At 32.5% G+C, this 20,350-nt stretch overlaps 2 protein-coding genes across 3 annotated transcripts in view; one reads left to right on the top strand and one right to left on the bottom strand.

The window, feature by feature from the left end:
- LOC130814806 (oxysterol-binding protein-related protein 4B-like) overlaps positions 1 to 20,350 on the top strand; it is a 988,965-nt gene that overhangs the window by 408,079 nt on the left and 560,536 nt on the right. The window lies entirely within an intron of this gene.
- LOC130814820 (transcription factor RAX1-like) lies at positions 3,927 to 8,135 on the bottom strand. Its single transcript, XM_057681041.1, has 3 exons — positions 7,958 to 8,135; positions 7,733 to 7,862; positions 3,927 to 5,769 (listed from the first exon to the last, which is right to left on the bottom strand). The coding sequence occupies exons 1-3, from the start codon at positions 8,091 to 8,093 to the stop codon at positions 5,322 to 5,324; spliced, it is 714 nt and encodes a 237-aa protein (XP_057537024.1). The 5' UTR covers positions 8,094 to 8,135; the 3' UTR covers positions 3,927 to 5,321.

The following is a 20,350-nucleotide window of genomic DNA, read 5'->3' as shown; positions in this document are numbered from 1 at the left end:
GACAAAATTGAGTTCCTTTATGAACTCAACTACCCAAATTACGCTCCTCAAGTTCTTGTGCTCACAACTATAACTCGAGCAAATTTTTCTCTTAAATGAACTTAAGTCCATTATAGGTTCACTCAAACCCAAACTATCACCCCTACAACTTACTCCCTTCGTCCCACTTAATTTGCAGTATTTTTCATTTTGGTCCGTCCAATTTAATTTGCATTATTTCTATTTTTGGGTGATGATCCACCACTTTTTTAATCTCACAATACATTTTAACTCTCTTTTAATTTCATCCACACAATTTATTTTTTCTCTTTATTTATTACCACATTCTTAAAAACTACCCTTTTTCTCTTTGATGCAAATCAAAGAGGACAGATGGAGTAGTTAACAACAAATGTAATACTACTTCCAATTCTTTTATGTTGTCCCATTTAGTTTTGACACACTATCCAATGCACTACTTCAATTCTAAATATTTCTAATTGTTCATAATTAAAAATTATAAAATTATTAAATTTACATTGAGACGAATCAAACAACATTTTTTACTTAATTATATTTTGACGTCTAGATCAAGAATAAAATACAAATTAAGAGTGATCGATGAATAACATTAAAAAACTAAATGGGACAACTTACAAGAATTGAAGGGAGTATTATTTTACTAATGGAATTGCAACACAAACTAATTTCAAGAAAAACTTGTAAATTCTGATAGAATAGGTAGAATGATTGGTTGCCATTTCATTTCAAAATGAGAGAATAAATACAAGAGTAATCTTGGAGAGTAAGAAAACTGGCTACAAGATTAATCTTGGAGAGTAAGGAAAGTAGCTAACTATAAAATAATTATCAAAATATAAAGATTTACAAGATATGCACAATATTCTATTCTATTACACCCCTGCGGTCGAATCGGGAGGTTTGCGAATGCTGAGACTGGATCGAAATCATCAAAAAGAACCCGAATATCACCATGCTGAACCTTTTCATGAACAAAATGAATGTCCATTTCGATATGCTTAGTGCATTGATGATGAACAGGATTGCCCAACAAATAAACAGTACTAACAATGTCAGAATAAACAAGAGTGGCCATGGGAATAGGACAATGAAGCTCAAGAAGCAAGTTACGACTCCAAAAAGTTTCATAAACAACATTAGCAACACCACGATACTTAGCTTCAGCACTAGACTTAGAGACCGTAGGTTGGCGCTTAGCAGACCAAGAGATCAAATGGTCAAGAGTCCCTTGAATGTACCGAATAATTCTATGAAGAGCAACCATATGTTCAACTCGAGGATCATGCATAAATAAGCACACTTGTTGAAAGGCATAGGAAATATCCGAACGGGTGAAAGTAAGATACTGTAAGGCCCCAGCTAAGCTGTGATACAAGGTAGGATTATCACATAGAGACCCAACATCAGCACAAAGTTTGTTGGATGTAGTATCAGGAGCAGGTTTGCATTGAGACATGCCAGCTTTATCCAGAATTTCAGCAGCATATTTGGTTTGCGAGAGAAATAGACCTGTAGGAGTACGAGAAACACCAATACCCAAGAAGTAACTGAGACGACCCAAGTCCTTCATAGCAAATTTCAAACTTAATTTAAACATAATAGACTGACGGAGAAGATCAGAAGAAGCAGTGAGTATAATATCATCCACATACAAAAGAAGATAAGCAATATTAGACCCATGACAATAAATAAACAAAGATTTATCAGAAATGCTATTACGAAAATCAATGGTAGTCATAAAATCAGCAAACCGTTAATACCAAGCTCGAGGGGCCTGGTTTAGACCATAAAGAGACTTTCGGAGAAGACACACATGATCGGGTCGAGTGGGATCACGGAGAAAAGCATTTTTAACATCCAACTGATGAATGGACCAAGATTTAGATAGAAAAATACTCAAAACAATGCGAATAGAGGCAAGTTTGACCACATGGCTAAAAGTCTCATCACAATAATGCCCTCTCTTTGAGACTTGCCATCACCAACAAGACGCGCCTTATAGCGCTCAAAAGAACCATCAAACTTAGTTTTCACTCGAAAAATCCACAAGGAACGAATAACTTTAGCATTCGGAGGTCGCGGCACAAGATCTCAAGTATTATTTTCAATTAAAGCATCAAATTCATCCGTCATAGCTTGTCTCCAGTTAGGGTCACGGAGGGCATGGATAGGATTTTTGGGAATAGGAGAGAAGGAGACGAAAAGGGTGTGAGAAGTGTATTTGAAATTGGATTTGAAAATGCCATACTTACTACGCGTAATCATGCCGGGCGGAGAAGGAGGATTTGGTGATGAGAGACAATTTAAGGAAGAAAGTGGGCTAGAGGATGGGGTCTGTGATGGGATGTGTGAGACAGGCCTAGTGTTCTGAGTTAGTAGGGGGAGGGTTTGTAATCTAGGAACCTGTAGTTGGGCTACTAGGGAGACGAGACCCAGTAGATGAGGGGAGGGGGTCAAGAGATGGGTTGCTACTGTTGGGTTGAAATTGGTGGAGAAAAAAAATAAGGATTGGAATCATCTAAAAAAATCATATTCTCTAGGAGAGGATTGTGAGGATCGAGAAAAAGAAAAGGAGGCTTCGTCAAAAAGGACATAGCGAGAGAGAATAATCTTATGAGAGGAGAGATCATAGCACTTATAACCACGATGCGAAGATGGATATCCCAAAAAGACACATGGAGATGAGCGAGGTTGTAATTTATGAATTTTTGTGGAAGTGATGAGAGGAAAACATTAACACCCAAAAATCCGAAGATGCGTATAGGTGGGAGATTTATGGTAAAGCAAGTGAGTAGGAGTTAAATGACCAAGTAACTTGGAGGGGAGAATGTTTAGGAGATAAGTAGCTGTATTCAAGGCGTGAGGCCAAAAATAAGAGGGAAGGGATGCATGACACAATAATGTACGAATGATATTTTTTATTTTGCGAATTTTTCTTTCGAATTTTCCATTTTGGGATGAAGTTTAGGGGCAATAAAAACGAATAGTGATACCCCGAGTAAAACAAAAATGGTGAAAGTTTTTATTATCAAATTCACCCCCATGATCACATTGAAAAGTTTTGATATTAAGCTCAAATTGAGCATTGACAATGGTGTTAAATTGCAAAAAAATATCATACACTTGAGACTTGTGAAATAACGAAAAAGTCCATAAAAAATTTGTATAGTGATCAAGAAAGTGGACATAGTATTTGTATCCCGAAGGGCCTGAAACGGGAGAAGACCATAAATCACTATGAATAATATCAAAAGGTTTAGTACACACAAATTGAGAATTAACAAAAGGTAATCTAACATGTTTACCCAAAGGACAAGAATGACATATAAAAGATGAACTTTTATTACATTGGATAGAATTAGAAGAATATAAGGAATGCAAAATGTCATTTCTCGGGTGACTTAAACGGGAATGCTAAATATTAGAAGATAAAAAAGTCGAATGTGGAGAAGACGGGATGGTAGCTCCATGTGTCGAATGGAAAGGATAAAGATTACCAGTGCTATTAGACCGTAAGAGGATATTCCCCGTGCCCAATTCTTTCACCGAAAAACCAAAATGATCAAATTCAACAGAAACTTTATTATCACGAGTAAACTTACGAATAGAGATAAGATTTTTAATGAGTTTAGGGGCATGTAAAACATTTTTTTAGAGTAAGGGAAGGATTAGAAGGAGAAATGGGTAAATCACCGTGACCTTGAACCAGAATCATATTACCATTACCAACAATTGTGATTATTATGATGATGCTGCAATGGAAAAATATTTGAGAAAATTACCTTGAGAGTGTGTGGGAAGTAGCACCGGTACCCATGTAGAAATGTTCATCTGGAGAGGACAAAGAGAGAGTATGCATAGCTTGATTGATATTCGTCGGAAAGTAGTCCGGCGAGGAAGATGACCATGTCGGAGAGGAGTCGGTGGTGGGATGAATTTTAGGAGAAGCTAAGGAAGAAGCAAGAGAGGGGGGCGGCGGTAAAGGTGGGGAATGGTTGTCTTGAGGAGTAAGGAAGAAAGTAAAAAGGGTTGAAGAGAGGAAAAAGAACCTAAGCTCTTGATACCATGATAGAATTGGTAGAATGATTGGTTACCGTTTCATTTCAAAGTGAGAGAATAGATACAAGAGTAATCTTAGAAAGTAAGGAAACTAGCTATAAAAGTAATCTTGGAGAATAAGAAAATTAGCTAATTACAAAATAATTACCAAAATATAAAGATTTACAAGATATGCACAATATTCTATTCTATTAAATTTTTTGTAAAATTAGTGAGAGATAAAAAAGTTTCATGAAATAACTTACTAACATATAAGTTTAGGCTAGTAGACATAATAGTTAAGTGTAGATCAGAAGAAAAAGTTTCTCCACAACTGACTCGTTCCAAGGAAATAGGAACAACCTGGTGACTACTGAGTAACGAAGACTTGGTCTTCCACTACCTAGCAAAACAAAACTTGGGAACTTTGTCGGAATAAAAATGATAAATTTTTTAAATTTCCTATACAATAATGAAATTTATAATATTTTTCTAATAAATTTTTCTTTAAACACGTAACATATACTACATAATTTAATATTAAGACTCTTATTTTTTCGAGGATCTGTATAGTTGAACACATTCAGAACCTCCTATGTTCCTAAGTCAAGGAAGTTATATTATATGTACCTTAAATGCTCAAACAAAAGCTTAAAATCTATTTTCCAAAACCAAACTCAAAATAATTTAAGACTTTTTGAACTTAGAAAATCTTTAGCCTTAAAATAAGAAAATTCTATTTTCCCTAATACTATGCCACAATATAGTACTCCTATATCATTAATACTGATTAACACATTATTATATCATAAATCTTGACTTAATATTATTTTGAACAATTATAACATTATTTTTTTTTTTTGTTGAATTTGACACACTTTATATGTTATCCCATACACCAATAGATTGATCCCTCACTAATTTGTGGTTATTTAGGATGCCATAACTACAAAACAAATTCAAAAAAAACTTCAATTACAATTTACAACTTGCAACTTATGTAAATTAAATATCAATTAATATCCATATGTAAGTTGACCCACATCGATAAAAGAAAAGACGATGTACCACTTTATAAATTCGAAGAGTAATCCCATAACTATCACTAGCAATTAGTTTTGATAGTGAAATTCTCCTTATTTGTATGAGAATTATCTCTTCTTCTTCTTCTCCTTATTTAAGTTGCCGAGATTTATTTTCTAAATTCTAACAAGTTGCATCTTAGAACCTATAAGAAATATCATAACCCTAATTTTGGTACTTTAACTACTATCATGTAGTAGAGAAGCAATCTCACTCATTTTCTCCTGAAGTTGATGAGATGCTACGGCTACAACAGAACTATCAAAGGAATCAGCTAACAAATCCATCCAAAACTCGTCTTCTTCGCCGCTAATTCCATTAAAATCCGTTGAATTTGATGATGAATTCTCTGAATAATAACTTGGAATTTCTTCAGTGCTTTCTTTACTTTCGACCATGTTCAAACTCTCAATTTCATAATATGATCTGTCCTTTTCTATAGTGTTGGTTATGTTTTCATTATTACTTATTTGGGAATTATTATTATGTTTTTTACAACAATTTCTGATGGGATTATTAATAATGTTGAATTCTCCGGATGATATCTTCCTCTTAAGTTTAGTGTTCCAGTAGTTCTTCACATCATTATCTGTTCTTCCAGGTAAATTTGAGGCAATGATTGCCCACCTATTATTTATTTTACAAAAAAAACATGTTTAATAACAATTGTCTATAATTACGGGTCAGATCCAATAAAAATGTGTTTAAAATAAAAATGATTAAAAGCTTAATTTTTACTCTTTATTTCAATAAGATAACAACAAATTAAGGTGAAAAACTTAATTTATACTCCATTTATAATAGAAAATGGCTGTCATGATCAATAAATGTATTAAAAAGCCGAAGTTTTAAAGCGACTTAAGGAACATAGACATCAATTTAGAATTATAAAATAGCAAAATTTAGGAGCAAAATTTGACAAATTGACTTTATTTCTTACAATGTTATAAGACGGTTTAGTGGTTTACCAACTGAACTACCATTGATAGTATTTTATACTTCTATTTAATTTAATGTAACACAAAAACTTGCACGAAACGGTCTCATTATGAAATTGTCAATTTGGACCGGTCTAATTTGCATGTGTAACAATATTTCAATTTTCTGAGCATTTATTAATTTTGACTTTAAAAGTATCGATTTTGAAAATGGACACCTTTAAGGTCAAAATTGATACCTTTAAGATCAAAATTGAAAAATGCCTAAAAAACGAAAAAAATGCCCAGGCTGTTACACGCACGAATTGGCCCGGCCTAAATTGACGGTCTCATTATGAGGCCGTCTCGTCCAAGACGAGCTGTTAATGTAATACTCCCTCCGTTTTTTTTTTGTTCTTCCCATTTACTTTGTGCAAGTTTTCAAAGCAACTTTTGAGTCTTAATTTCTCTAAACAAGCATTATAAAAAATATTTTAAAAAATATATGATAAAAAGTATACATTACAACAAATCTAACGAGATCTCACATGGATATATTTTATCATCTATATATGTCTTAACATCTTAATCAAATTTCTTTCTTTGAAATAGAATATTCTAAACGGGAAGAACATTATAAAACGTAGGGAGTAGAAGTATAAACTCCATCCCTACTAAATTTATTTTTTTGTTACTATCCACTATTCTCTCTTATTTTGTTAATCTATAAGTTAAAATATAGTCAAGTGAGATATAATTTCATTCGATTCAATGCAAAAATTAGTAATATACATTTTTTATAATTTTTTATTATGTACAATTAGCGATATTAAGGGTTAAAATGTTATCTCAATAAGTGTAAAAAGGTAAATGAAACATGTAGGCTGAATAGGAGAGAATAATTCCTACAAGGGGCATACCAAGTGCTATCCTTTGTGATTTGATTGATACAGTATATATACATATATTGAAAACTCAATCATCAGTTTGAATTTTAAATTGAATTGATCTCTTGACATGATATAGCGTATATAACATGTATTGACGCCTTAACCGTCTACGTAAGTTTTTGGTTGAGGCCTTAATGTTTGTTATATACTCTATTAACTACTACGTACGTATGCTAGTGGATGATTTTTCTTTATGGTGTATACCGAAGGAATAAAGAGATTACATGAAAATTAAATTTATTATTTTATTTTATCTAAAAAAATAGTAATTCTTTAATTTAATTCTCTTTAATTGAAACAAGATAATTAATTATCTAAATAACAATTTCAATAGCTAACTACTTCTTACGTGGGATACATCGGGTATGGTGATGATGATGCTGAATGGCTAACTACTCCTATTAATATATGCTCCCGAGTCACAATGAATTTGTCTCATTTTTTAATTTTTGTCCATCCCAATAAATTTACATAATTTCTATTTTATAGAAGAGCTCAGTACTGAAATTTCTTAATTTTTATTTCAAAATGCACTATTACTTTAACATATTATATTTAACTTTTTATTCTCGGTGCTAGTGTAAAATGGACAAATTTATTAAAAAGAAGTTTATAATACCATATATAGAAAACGAGTAAAAAACCATACCTAATATACTAGTGAGGAATGGATAAGAAAAACTTGGCACAAGATGAAGTAAATAGGTGTAGAACGATGTATACCTGCTACCAATGGCATTAAAAAGCTTGTAAATAACATAATCTTCCTCCTCAGTGAAACCACCATGCTTAATATCTGGTCTAAGATAATTCAAGTATCTTAAACGGCAACTCTTTCCACATCGATTCAATCCTGTATTCAAAATAATTACATGGACTAATTATAATTAAGTTTATTAATTAAAGATTTTAATAATTAGATTAATAGAGGTAATAATTAAAACAAACCAGCTTTTTTAGGCAATGAAATCCAATTGCCTCCATTGCCGAATGTGGCAGTGAAGTTCAAGAGTAATGCGTCTTCTTGAGCAGACCATGGCCCTTTCTTAACCTTAGTTTTGTCACAACATGGTGATCTTACCATGGCTTAGCTTAGCTTGGTTTAAGAATAAGGTAGAAAACTTTCTAGGTTTTAAATGGTGGTCAAGTATATTTAAAGACCTTGATTTAGTTGGGATTGACCTAGTCTTGACTATTTCTTGTTTTTTTTTTTTATTGTTTCTTTTATCAATTTATAAAATAATACTTCTTATTATTTTAATTAAATGTGTTATTTTTTTATTTGAAAATCATTAAATCATATATTTTTTTTCCTTACACACTCATCTCATGTGATTCCTACTTTTTTTTAAGTTCGTGTCAAATCAAATGCAACATTTAATTAGAATAGGAGGGTACATGTAAAGAACTTGATCTAGTAGTGATCGACCTAGTCGTGACCATTTCTTGTTATTTTATTGTTTTCTTTTATCTATTTATAAGATTATTATACTCCGTCGTATTTTAATTAAATGTCTTATTTTTTTTATTTGAAATTCATTAAATAATCTATTATTCCATACATACTCCTCCCATGTGGTTCCTACCCTTTTTTTTTAAGTTGGTATCAAATCAAGTGGAACATTTAATTAAAATACGAAAAGTATATATAAAGACCTTAATTTAGTAGTGATTGACCTAGTCTTGACCATTTCTTATTTTTTTTATATTTTTTTTATTTAATTATAACATAATACTCCCTCTTTGAAATTTGTTATTTTCTTATTTAGAAACCATCAAATTATGGCTTTTTCTTTACTTACTCACCCCATGCCATGTAGTCTATAACCTTTTTCTTAAAATTGGTGTTAAATTAAATAGAATATTTAATTAGCATACGACGGCGTAAATGATTGAAAATTTGGAATATTTCTTAGTATCGATTAGAGTTTAGCCAAGTCAAGTTTGACAAAACCCATTCAAATTCATTATGTCATTGTCAATAATAATACCCAGGTTTGCTCGGGTCAATAGCAAGCAATGCATGCGTTGTGAATGAGTAGTAGTCAGTAGTCACGTATGTAACATTTTATTTCTAGACCATCGTATGAATACACATATATTTTATAATTTTTAACTTTAATTTGTGGATAGTTAATCTATCAAAATATATATTATAATCATAATCATCATAATTATCATATCATCATTAATATTGATAGTTTTGTTGACAAATAACATACTGTTAGAAGCCCTAATAAATGACTCACTTTTGTTTGCAGTAGTTTGCTTATATGATTTTTATTGATTATTTTTATTTTATAAGTTCCATATTTTTTAATTTAATCTAATAGTTATATTTGAAAGTATTAAAATTGATTAATAATATTATATTATCTCTAATTTGAAATAATTGCTACACAAGTATTTTTGACATTTTTCATTACATAAATTTATTTTATATATTGCGGTTAAGTGTAAGAAAAATTCTAGTCAAGTGAAAATTTGTTTGAATCGTTCAGTCGCATATTTTCACAATATACACTTTTTATAAGTTTTATTATTTAGGAAAAATTGTTGTGAATAATCCAACCTATTTTCAATTACTTGCCAATAATCACACCTTTTGAAAATTTTTTATAACTCAACCTTTGCTTTTAATTTGTTGCCAATGAACCTTTCAAAAAATGACCTGTTCAGGTTACCTATAATCTTCTTTCTTCTTTATAATAATTCAATCTATTTCCCATTACTTGCCAATAATCCCACCTTTAAAATTTTTTTTAATAATTCAACCTTTGCTTTCCCTTTATTACCAATGGATCCTTCAAGAAGCTAAATGAAATTGCTATTATTTCCCAAGCTTATGAAGTTGATCATTGCATAAATAGTAACCGTCTTTACACTACATATCCCATCAACTAGGGGTGTTCAAAACATCTGACTCGCTGATCCACATCCTAAATGGAAGGTCAATTTTTTAAAAAATAATCTAATTTGGGTCGGGTACCCAACCCGCCTTAACCAGGTTGGGTCATGGGCCACAAAATACATTGAGTCGAGTACTCGCTGACCTGTTATGTATTATATTTATCAAGTTGAAGTTTACACGTTAAAATTAATAATCAATATAATTATAAAACTTAATAATAATCGAGTGATTTTCACTTCCCTTCAAAGTATACTACCTCTTTAAACTAGTGGCGAAGAGAAATTGAGTATTTAGCATCTTGAAGGGTCCATTGGCAACAAAATGAAAACAAAGGTTAGATTATTAAAAAAAATTCAAAAGGTGGGAATATTGGCAGATAATGGGAAATAGGTTGGATTATTATAAAAAAGGAGAAGATGAGAGGTCACCTGATATAACAGGTCATTTTTAAAGAGTCCATTGACAACAAACTAAAAGCAAAGGTTGGATTATTAAAAAAATTTCAAAATGTGGGATTATTGGCAGACAATGACAAATAAGTTGGATTATTCACAATAATTTTTCCTATTATTTATCCATAACTCAAGATAAAAAGAATCAAAAAAATATATTGAATTGTGTAAAAGTGAAAAGTAGCAAATATAATGGAGCGTTAAAAGTATGTCTGTTTCAGTAATGAAACGAGAAAGTGCAAAAAACATTTAAAATACTTGAAAATAAGATGTAGTCGCGGACAACTGTTAGTATGCTGAAAGTGCTTATGATCCTTCCGCTGATGAGACCTCGAATCCTGTAATACAACGTTAGCCTTGCTCGGGGGGTAGTTTCCCGGAAAACCCCTTCGACACTCAAGTCAGATCGGGAAACCAAAAGTAATGAAAATTAATGAATGCAAGATTAATGGATTATAGGATGAGTTCAGGTCATGAAGGAATATTTTGTTAAGTATAGATTGTAAGTAGGATGGCGGTGTATTTTTGTGGAGTAGCAATAGGAATATATATGCTTTATCGGGTGCAAATGATGTATGCAACATGTATTTATAATGGTAGAATGGAGGTTGGATGGTGAATTAATGTGGGAATCATGGGTATGATGGTTGAGTGGTAGGTTATGGTGAGTAGTGGGTAGTTATTTTAGGAAGTTATTAGACCGAGGTGGGTGGTTTAGGGTTTGACTAAATAAATTACGGGTTCCTTTATTTGACCATATAACATTAGCCCCACGCATGAAGAGTGATAGATGAGGGAATTTAATATAGCGAGGGTATCAGTCTTTATAAGGAAAAATCATACCTGTGATGAGACCAATTAAATGTTCGGAAGAAACCATGCAATAAGGTCTAAATAAAATAAACTTCGAATTCTAGCCTCGATGGGCCCATGTTGGTGGAAGCCCTATAAATTATAAATATTTTGCCTTTGAGCCACTTTTGATAATTCGGCCTTGGAGCCACATATGATGATCCGACATTTGAGCCTGATATGATGATTTGGCCTAGAAGTCAATCACCTAGGAGTTTAAGATAAGGAATCATACTAGGTGACTCATTTGAAAGAACTAATGAATATTCAGATCAGACATAGATCCGCTTTGCCCAGCCGTTAATCACCCGGGACTTATGATAAGGATTTGAATTTCTTTTGAAAATTGGATTTAACAAGATTTGCAACCTAAAATGTGAAGTATCATGATGATATAAAAATCAAATCAAACCTCAACTGAAAATGGAAGTATCATGATGATATGGAAATCTAAAGGCATAGATAATTCAGAAAACTAATGAATTCAATGCTTAGTAAATAAACAAACAACTAATCAAGAAGTAACGCAACATGATGATGCGGATATTCGAATGAAAGATTAACAATTTGGAAATCATAATGATCCCTGATAACTGATGATCGAATGAAGTATTTCTTCAGATGTTCTCCCTTTCATAAACATTGCAACTTTTCCCCTTTTGACTCTTCTAAGATACTCTAGGAGCATCGTCATGCTTTAATGTATTGATAAGGCATTGATGAGCTTCCTTCTGATCTCCCTTTAGGATTCCCACCTTTCCATCATTCTGCTCAAATTGTATGAAGAGTTGATGAGGAGAGATGATCGCCTTTAACTTGTTGATGAGAGGAAGTCCAATGATAACATTATAGGACAAATTAAGGTCACCACAATGAAGTGAATCGACATTGTTTTGCAACTACCTTTTTCCCCAACACAGACTGGAAGCATGATTGTTCCCAAGGGTAAATCTCGGTTACCTCCAAAGCCAATGAGGGGTTTGTCAATAGTAAGTAGATGTTTTTCCTCAAACTTCATCAGTTGTGCTTCCAGTATTAACGAGCACTCGCCTAACTTTCTCCCGTAGTTGATTTTGGGAGCCCCTTGAGCGAAGTATGTACACTTTCTTTCGCAGCTCTGAGAGTTGGGTAGTCTTCCGAGAAAAGACATGTTATCATATTGATGATGTCGTGGGTATTATTGGAATTGTCCTTTCTTTCTTCATTTCTGGGAGCTTTATGCCTTGGATGGTTTGGCCTTCTCTCATTGTCACTGCGAGAGCCATACTCCTTCTGTTTTAAGAACTTTCCTAGTTTTCCTTCCTCGGCAAGTTGATGAAAAATGTGTTTATGTTGTCTACATTGTAACAGAGTATGCCCATGTTCTTTGTGATAGTCACACAACAAGTTGGAGTTAAGGCGGTTGGAAGGGGTTGTAGTAGGCGGTGGTACTGGAAGCTCATCTCTGATAGCATGGAAGATGTCTCTTCTGTTTTTGTTAAACCTTGGATCATTGCCCTCATCCCGTAAGTTCCTTGTCCGGGGTTCTTCTTTTGTGATATAGGCGTGTCTTGATCTCGGAGGCCCTATCTTGGAAGGAGGACCTTGATTACGAGGTGGATAACCTCATTCTCTTCTTGACGAATACTCGTCTCTGTGAGCTTTGTTTGAATGATTTTTCCCCTGACCTTGTTTATCATGCTTCCCCTTCTTGGAATCATGTGCCTGACATATTTCAGGGGTAGTTACAAAGCTTTGGCATTGTCTCATCGCCTCTGAATACGTATTGACTTAAGTCTCAACTAGCTGGAATTTCAATTTGGGAGTCTGCATTCCGTTTATGAAGGCATTTAGGGCGACTGACTCTTCTAAGTTTGTCACTTCGAAAACAGCCTCTTGAAACTTTTGAAGGTAAGTGGAGACAAACTCCTCTTCCTGTTGTATGATACCTAGCAAATGGAATTGGACTTTTCTTGTCCTTTTGATGCCACGAAATGGCTAACAAACTTAGCCTCCAGTTGGGCAAAGGTGTGAATGCTCTCAACTGGAAGTGAAGTGTAATAAATCAAAGCAAGACCAGTAAGTGTGGTTGGGAAGAACTTACATAATAACGCGGGATTAGTGGTGTAAAGCAACATCAAATTTTTATATGCCATTATATGTTAATCTGGGCATTTAGTTCCGTCAAAGGCAATCATGTTTGGAACCTTGATCTTTGTCGGATCAGGTGTAGCTAGAACTTTAGTGGATAACGGGGAATTCAGCAAGATAGGGACCTCGCTGGGGCCTCCTCGGCTAAAATCATCTCGCGTAGTTTCGATGGGGCTTACAGGGCGGCTAAATCCAGTAAGTCGCGTCATCTTCCTCTCATCTCGCTTTTTGTCCATGAATGATTGGACACTTTCTAATTGTTTTAGCCTTTCATCCTCCAGATGTTTTCTTGCATCCCGAGTTTCGGACTTCGACGCACCCTGTTTTTCCCATTTGCTTTTACTCAGACTTTTGCGGAGTTTTGATCTTTTCCTTCTTCTTTTGTTCCTTTTGCTAGAACGAGATATTTTTATTTCCCCATCGTTAGACTTTTGAGGAGTAGAGACATCTTCACTTGGCTCTATCCTTTCCTTAAGATTCTTGATCTGATTTGCCATGCTGGCCAATACCTGCTGCTGAGGGGCAGTGTTACTAGCGCTTACAATGGCGTGGATTGTTCAGTGAAGGCATTTGTGAGGTTTTGTGCTAGTATGTCCAGATCTTCGTGAGTCACAACTTGATTGTTCACATGACCCGCTCAAGTATCTGTATCTGTATTGTGCACGGTAGTGGTTTGTGTAGGATTCTTCTTGGGAGCCATGGATTTTTGTTCGGGTTAAGTATTTATAACACTTCCCCACTGACAGCCAAATTATTTCGGTAATGAAACGAGGAAGTGCAAAAGACATTTAAAATACTTGGAAATAAGATGTAGTCGGGGACAACTGTCAATATACTGAAAGTGCTTATGATCCTTCTGGTGATGAGATCTCGAATCCTGTAATACAACGTTAGCCTTTCCCGGGGGTGATTTCCAGGAAAACCCCTCCGACGCTGAAGTCAAATCGGGAAACCGAAAGTAATGAATATATAATAATTAATGAATGTAAGATTAGCGGATTATAGAATGAGTTCAGATCATGAAGGAATATTTATTTAAGTATAGATTGTAATTAGGATGGAGGTGTATTTTTATGGAGTAGCAATAGGAATATATATGCTTAATCGGGTGCAAATGATGTATGCAACATGTAATATAATTGTAGAATGGAGGTTGGATGGTGAATTAATGTGGGAATCATGGGTATGATGGTTGAGTGGAAGGTTATGGTGAGTAGTGGGTAATTATTTTAGGAAGTTATTGGACCGAAGTGGGTGGTTTAGGGTTTGACTAAATAAATTATGGGTTTATTTATTTGACCCTATAATAATGTCTTTGATTATTTATTAAATTGATATAGAATGTGTTTAAAAGATATTATAATATTTTATCTATAAATTAAAATATTTCCTCCAATTCAATTTAGCATTCACTTCACCATTTTACACACATGCCAATGTACTTATTCAAGCATTAAAATCTCTAACTTAACATGAAAATTAGAAAATAAAATAAATGTTAGTAATTTGCGCATTTATACGAAGTAAACGAGATCTCATTTTACTATATATGTTCAAACAAATAGATAGAGAATAAAATATGAATCAAGAATAATTGATGAATATGCCAAAAAATAAATATGTCAACTAAATTGAATTGGTGGAAGTATAGAATTTCAGTTACTCTTTTGTGAGACGGTCTTAGTTGTGCAATTGGCCCAGGCCCAATAATTTTATAAAAAAATTCTAACATGCTAATTTTAAGAGTTAAAAGGACAATTTCTAGACTTAAAAATCCAATTTTAAGACTTAAAGGTCAATTCGAAAGTTTTAAATATCAACTTTAATGTTTGAGTCATCCTATTTTAAAGTTGAAATAAGAATTTAATGTCTTGCAATTGGTTTTTAAAGTCTTAAAAATGATTTTTTAAGTATTAAAATTGACCTTTTAAGTCATAAATCGTCAAATTTTATGACTTAAAATGTCAATTTTAAATGAAATTGGTTTTTAAGTCTTTAAATTGATCTTTTAACTTTTGAAATTGACATTGTAATTTGTAAAAAAAATATATACAATTGGAACGGTCCAATAAAACGCGTCTCACAAGTGAGATGGTCTCACCCAAGTTTTTGTGATATAACTTAGAGTTTATAACACTTATAAAGTTAGAGAAATTGTAAAGAAATGATCTTGGATCATTACTCTATTATATTTAAAGTCATTTTGATTTTTTTTTTTTGACTTTTAATTAAAGTTATTTTGATTTAGTAATATAGTTGACTTAAGGACTAATGGGCTTAATTTATATTAATATAAAATTCCTATAATTATATTTCTTAAAGAAATAATTAATTTATTAATAGGACATAATATTATTCTTAATAGTCAATAAAAAGACAGTAACCACTAGCTATTTTAGTATTCACATTAAGTTTTATTATATATATAGCCCATATATGATTAAACATAATAGGTCAAAGTACTAAGTAATCCAACACTCGTCCCATTCAAGTTGGAGCATGAAAATCATAAATGTCTAATTTCAATATACTTTATCTAGTCAAAATATCATCGTATCATCTTTAATACCATCCCGCACATAATAACAAACAATTTCAATATACTTTATACGTTCATGAAAAATTGAATTTTGAGCAATAAGAAAAGAAAATTAACTATCACAACACAAAGACAAGATGACCTTCAGGTGATAAAACACCCCTAAACTGCTAAGCAAACCCTTGAAGGCCAGGGCAAAACTTATAAGGGGCGGGTAGGGGCTTTGCTTCCTGAGATTTTCGAAAAATTTTTTTTAGTATACAACTGTCATTTTACAATTTTTTATGACTTCAATCCAACAAATAGAAGCAACACAATTATAGGAAGAGAATAAATAGAAAAGAATTATATGTTATAAGTTATAATATCAAATTAGAAATAAAATTATCATATAACAATAAGAACAAAACAAGAAGAAAGCAATTGGGTACACTTTCGTCTTTATCATAACTTTGTTAACAGTTGGTGGAGACAAGAGATGGAAAGATATATTTTTTGGTTGATAGATTAATACGATTGATTATGACTCTTCATGTTTCCACTACTACCATGGAAAGAGCCTTTTCGGCAATGAAGATAGTGAAGATAAGACTTCGTAACAAAATAGGCAATGATTTTCTTACTGATAGTTTAGTGATATACATTCACTACAAGAAAAAGGGTTTTGGGCGTCACCGAAGTATGTCGCCCAATCTTAATTTCATGTCGCCCAAAGTTAGGGCGACAAATCTAATAAGTGACATGACAAGTGTCGCCCTATCAACGCAGCACATATTTGGGTGTCACACAGCTGATTCTGACGCCCATGCTTTACTTTTGGCGACACTTATGTATGTAGCCCATAATTGAATGTTGGGCGATGCTTGCGCCCACGAAGCCCATAGTTATGGCTTTGGGCTACACACATCTATGCTGCCCATAGTTAATTGCTTTGGGAGACACAATTATGTGTAGCTCATAGTTATATGTTTTGGGTGACACAGTTATATGTGTAGCCCATAGTTATATGTTTTGGGCAACACAGTTATATGTGTAGCGCATAGTTAAGTGCACCTAAATCACTTTATAATATTACCCATATTGTAGCTTAAGTCTTACTAAGTGTAATTTGGGTACTTAATGTCATGAAACCTATAATTATTAATTGCACAATAATGATAATAATAATAATAATGTATTGCTTATCATACAAAAGAGCAAGTAATTTGCTTGTATGTGACATTAATAGTTCTTTTCATAAAGTTCAACTCACAAAAATATTACAAAAATTATAATGGCTATGTACTTTCTCAAGATAATCATCACATATAAAAAGATGATTATCAAATTACTTCTTTACTAAAGAAAAATGTTGCCATTTTTAGCATTGCATCATTGACCTGAAAATATTCAAAAATGTAAATTAGTATGTCAATAGAATCTAGTCTTATAATTAAATTATACAAATGAGAATAGCCATACAAACCTTAACTTCGGCGGACAAAAAATTAATACAAAAGCACCTTCACAAAGCCAATGAATAAATATACATACAATAAACTATACAAACAAATTAGCTCTCTAAGAGAAATAAAACTCAATGATCTTCTAAAATTAAAGAGAACGATAGTTTATACACATACAATAAACTATACACACAAATTAATTTATATACAATGAAAACATTAGACCTCAAAGCAATATCCAGTTCAATTGCATACAATTTGCTCCCATCTCAAAATAAACCCAAACAGTCTAAACATGTTTGTTATTTATATCACATATCTTTCATTTCACTCTGGATAGACAAATGGCTCAAGTTCTTCTAAAACTAAAGAGAACGATAGTTTTCGATCAATTATCGCAAGAGGAGGTAGATACGAAATATATATTACCAAGCAACAACATATATGGAATTGTGTGATTTTAGTTAGGTAGAATGATGAGAATAAGGTGTTTAGAATTTTAGGTTTTAGGTTTTTGGGAAGGACCTAAATTTTAAGATTTAAATTAGGTTTTTGGGCGACATAATAAATAATGTGTGGCCCATAATATCACCTTAGGGTGACACAATCTGCATATGTCGCTCAAACATATCTTTTGTGCTTCGTTTGGTTTGTGTGACACCCTTAGTTATTCTTGGGCCACACATTGATATATGACGCCCATAAATCGATAATTTTGACGCCCAAAATTATTTTTCTTGTAGTGATTGAGAGACAAATAGTAAAGACATACTGTAAATGAAATTATAAATAATTTAGAAGTACTAATAGAGCGTCAAGCTTTACTTTCATTTAAAATTTAAGTTATGTTAATTTTTTGGTATATTAATTGACTATATTTTAGTTGAGTTTAAAATTTTTTTGTTAACTTTGCCCCTTTAAAATTTTATATAAGTTTACCGCTGTTTAAAGGATATCTCTTGTAAGGGTGGAGATGATGGTTGTGGTGGTGGTTGGAGTGGTCCTTGTTAGGTTGTCATCATCTAAAATAAGAAAATATGATTATGTGAAGTAGATCATACTTCTTTGTTCAAACTCCTCATTAGGAACAAACAACTTGGCCAAATTTCCCTTGCCTATGTCCTTAGCATCATAAATTTCTTCAATACCCTAGTGCTGAGCACCTCATCAATCGCTTCTTTTAGGGTTCTTCACTCACTAATTTATATTAGGGTAAGGTTCTAATACCAAATGTTAGAAAAATAACAAGTTTTTTTTAATAAAAATCTAAAAAATAAGTTTGGTACCAAAATACATGTCATTAGTATGTGCAAAACGGTTTACGGACTACCGCATGCATATACTTATTTGATTTATAATTTCAATTACCGCAAACACATATATACTATTCTACACAAGAGGAACAAAGTAATAAAGAGCCAATTATTATTATAATGTAATCAATAAATAGATTTTATCATTATATATTAATATTTTGATTTGTTTTTTCTTTAAATTGTAAGAGTCGATAACATAAATTTGGCACATACCCCCAAAATATACGAGACGGTCCTACTAAAATAATTCCCAAATAATCGTTTTCGTATGGAAGCCTAAAACTAAGACATGTTCGTTGTTATTAACAGCGAATATGAGAAGAACATTTTAAAAGTCAAAAAAAAATTACCACAATTTTATTAGCTGTTAAAACAAAGTCATAATTTATTAAAGGAAAAAAAATTAATTCAGAGTCATTAGTGTTGGTTCGTTGTTATGAACAACGAATAACCTGCTTGTAAGTGTTTTTCGTTTAAAAAGTATGGCTTTTGTCTTTTTTTTGTTCGCTGTTACTAATAAATGAATAAAATCATGGTAATTTTTTTTTTCAGTTTTAACATGTTCCTTCTTTAATAAAATGAAACAAGACATAACTTAAGATTCGGACACGAAGACAGTTATTTAAGAATTATTTTGGGATCAAACTTAAAAATAAGGGGATTACAATAAGATTCATAAAAGGGCCTAAGAAGCCTTAGAGAGAGACATTCACAAGTTATTTCAAAACCCAATCCTTCAATGAGGCATATCAAGACTTTTTTAATTTCCATTTATCTTTCCATTAGTTAGAACCCGAGGTACACACAAATTGTTGGGATGAGTTATCCCACATCGATAAATTGAAAATGGTGTACACGCTTTATAAGCTATTAGAGACCTTCTTCCCATTGCCCCCCCTCACATGCGAACCCCCGTCAAGTTATTTTCAATTTATCGATGTGGGATAACTCATCCCAACACCCCCCCTCACATGCGAACCCCCGTTAAGTTCGCATGTGGGAGTAATCAATTAGGGTAGGAACGCCGTTCTTTTCGAACCTACCATTTTTAAATTTTTGATCGAACCATCGGCTCGGATACCATGTTAAATTAGGCTGGACTTATTGTGAATGCCAGCATATTAACGGGGGAACACGAGGTGCACACACTTCATAAGCCAAGGAGATATATACCATCCCAAAACCATATGCCAATGGAAAGAAGGTCTCTAATAGCTTATAAAGCGTGCACACCATTTTCAATTTATCGATGTGGGATAACTCATCCCAACACAAATATTTTTTCTTGAGATTAGCTCATATACTAAGTATTTCAGGGATCTAATCAACCTAGTTTTAAGGTGGTGTTTTTTTTAATCTAAGAATATATTGAGAATATTTTTTGATGAAGGTACACTTAAATATACTTTTTTTTCTTACTTAACAAAAGTCTTATTTTACATGATGTTTTATGATTTATTTTGAATGAAGAATTTAAAATAATACATGATTTATATTTCAAAGAATGCTTCATGTATATGAAGATGTTAGATGGATGATTTATGGGTTTTAACATCTTGGTTAAGTTGATGTTGTAAGTAAAAGTGTTGGTTGATGTTTTAAACTCATGCATGTTGTTTTATGATCGATTTGATGTAATTGAGTAATGTTTTCGAAAAAATTTATATTTAATTTTTTATTTTATTCTTAATCTATA

Source organism: Amaranthus tricolor, chromosome 6, assembly GCF_026212465.1.
Source record: "Amaranthus tricolor cultivar Red isolate AtriRed21 chromosome 6, ASM2621246v1, whole genome shotgun sequence".
Classification (NCBI taxonomy): domain Eukaryota; kingdom Viridiplantae; phylum Streptophyta; class Magnoliopsida; order Caryophyllales; family Amaranthaceae; genus Amaranthus; species Amaranthus tricolor.
Note: the sequence above shows the minus strand (reverse complement) of the source record. Positions and strands in the feature narration are given on the sequence as shown.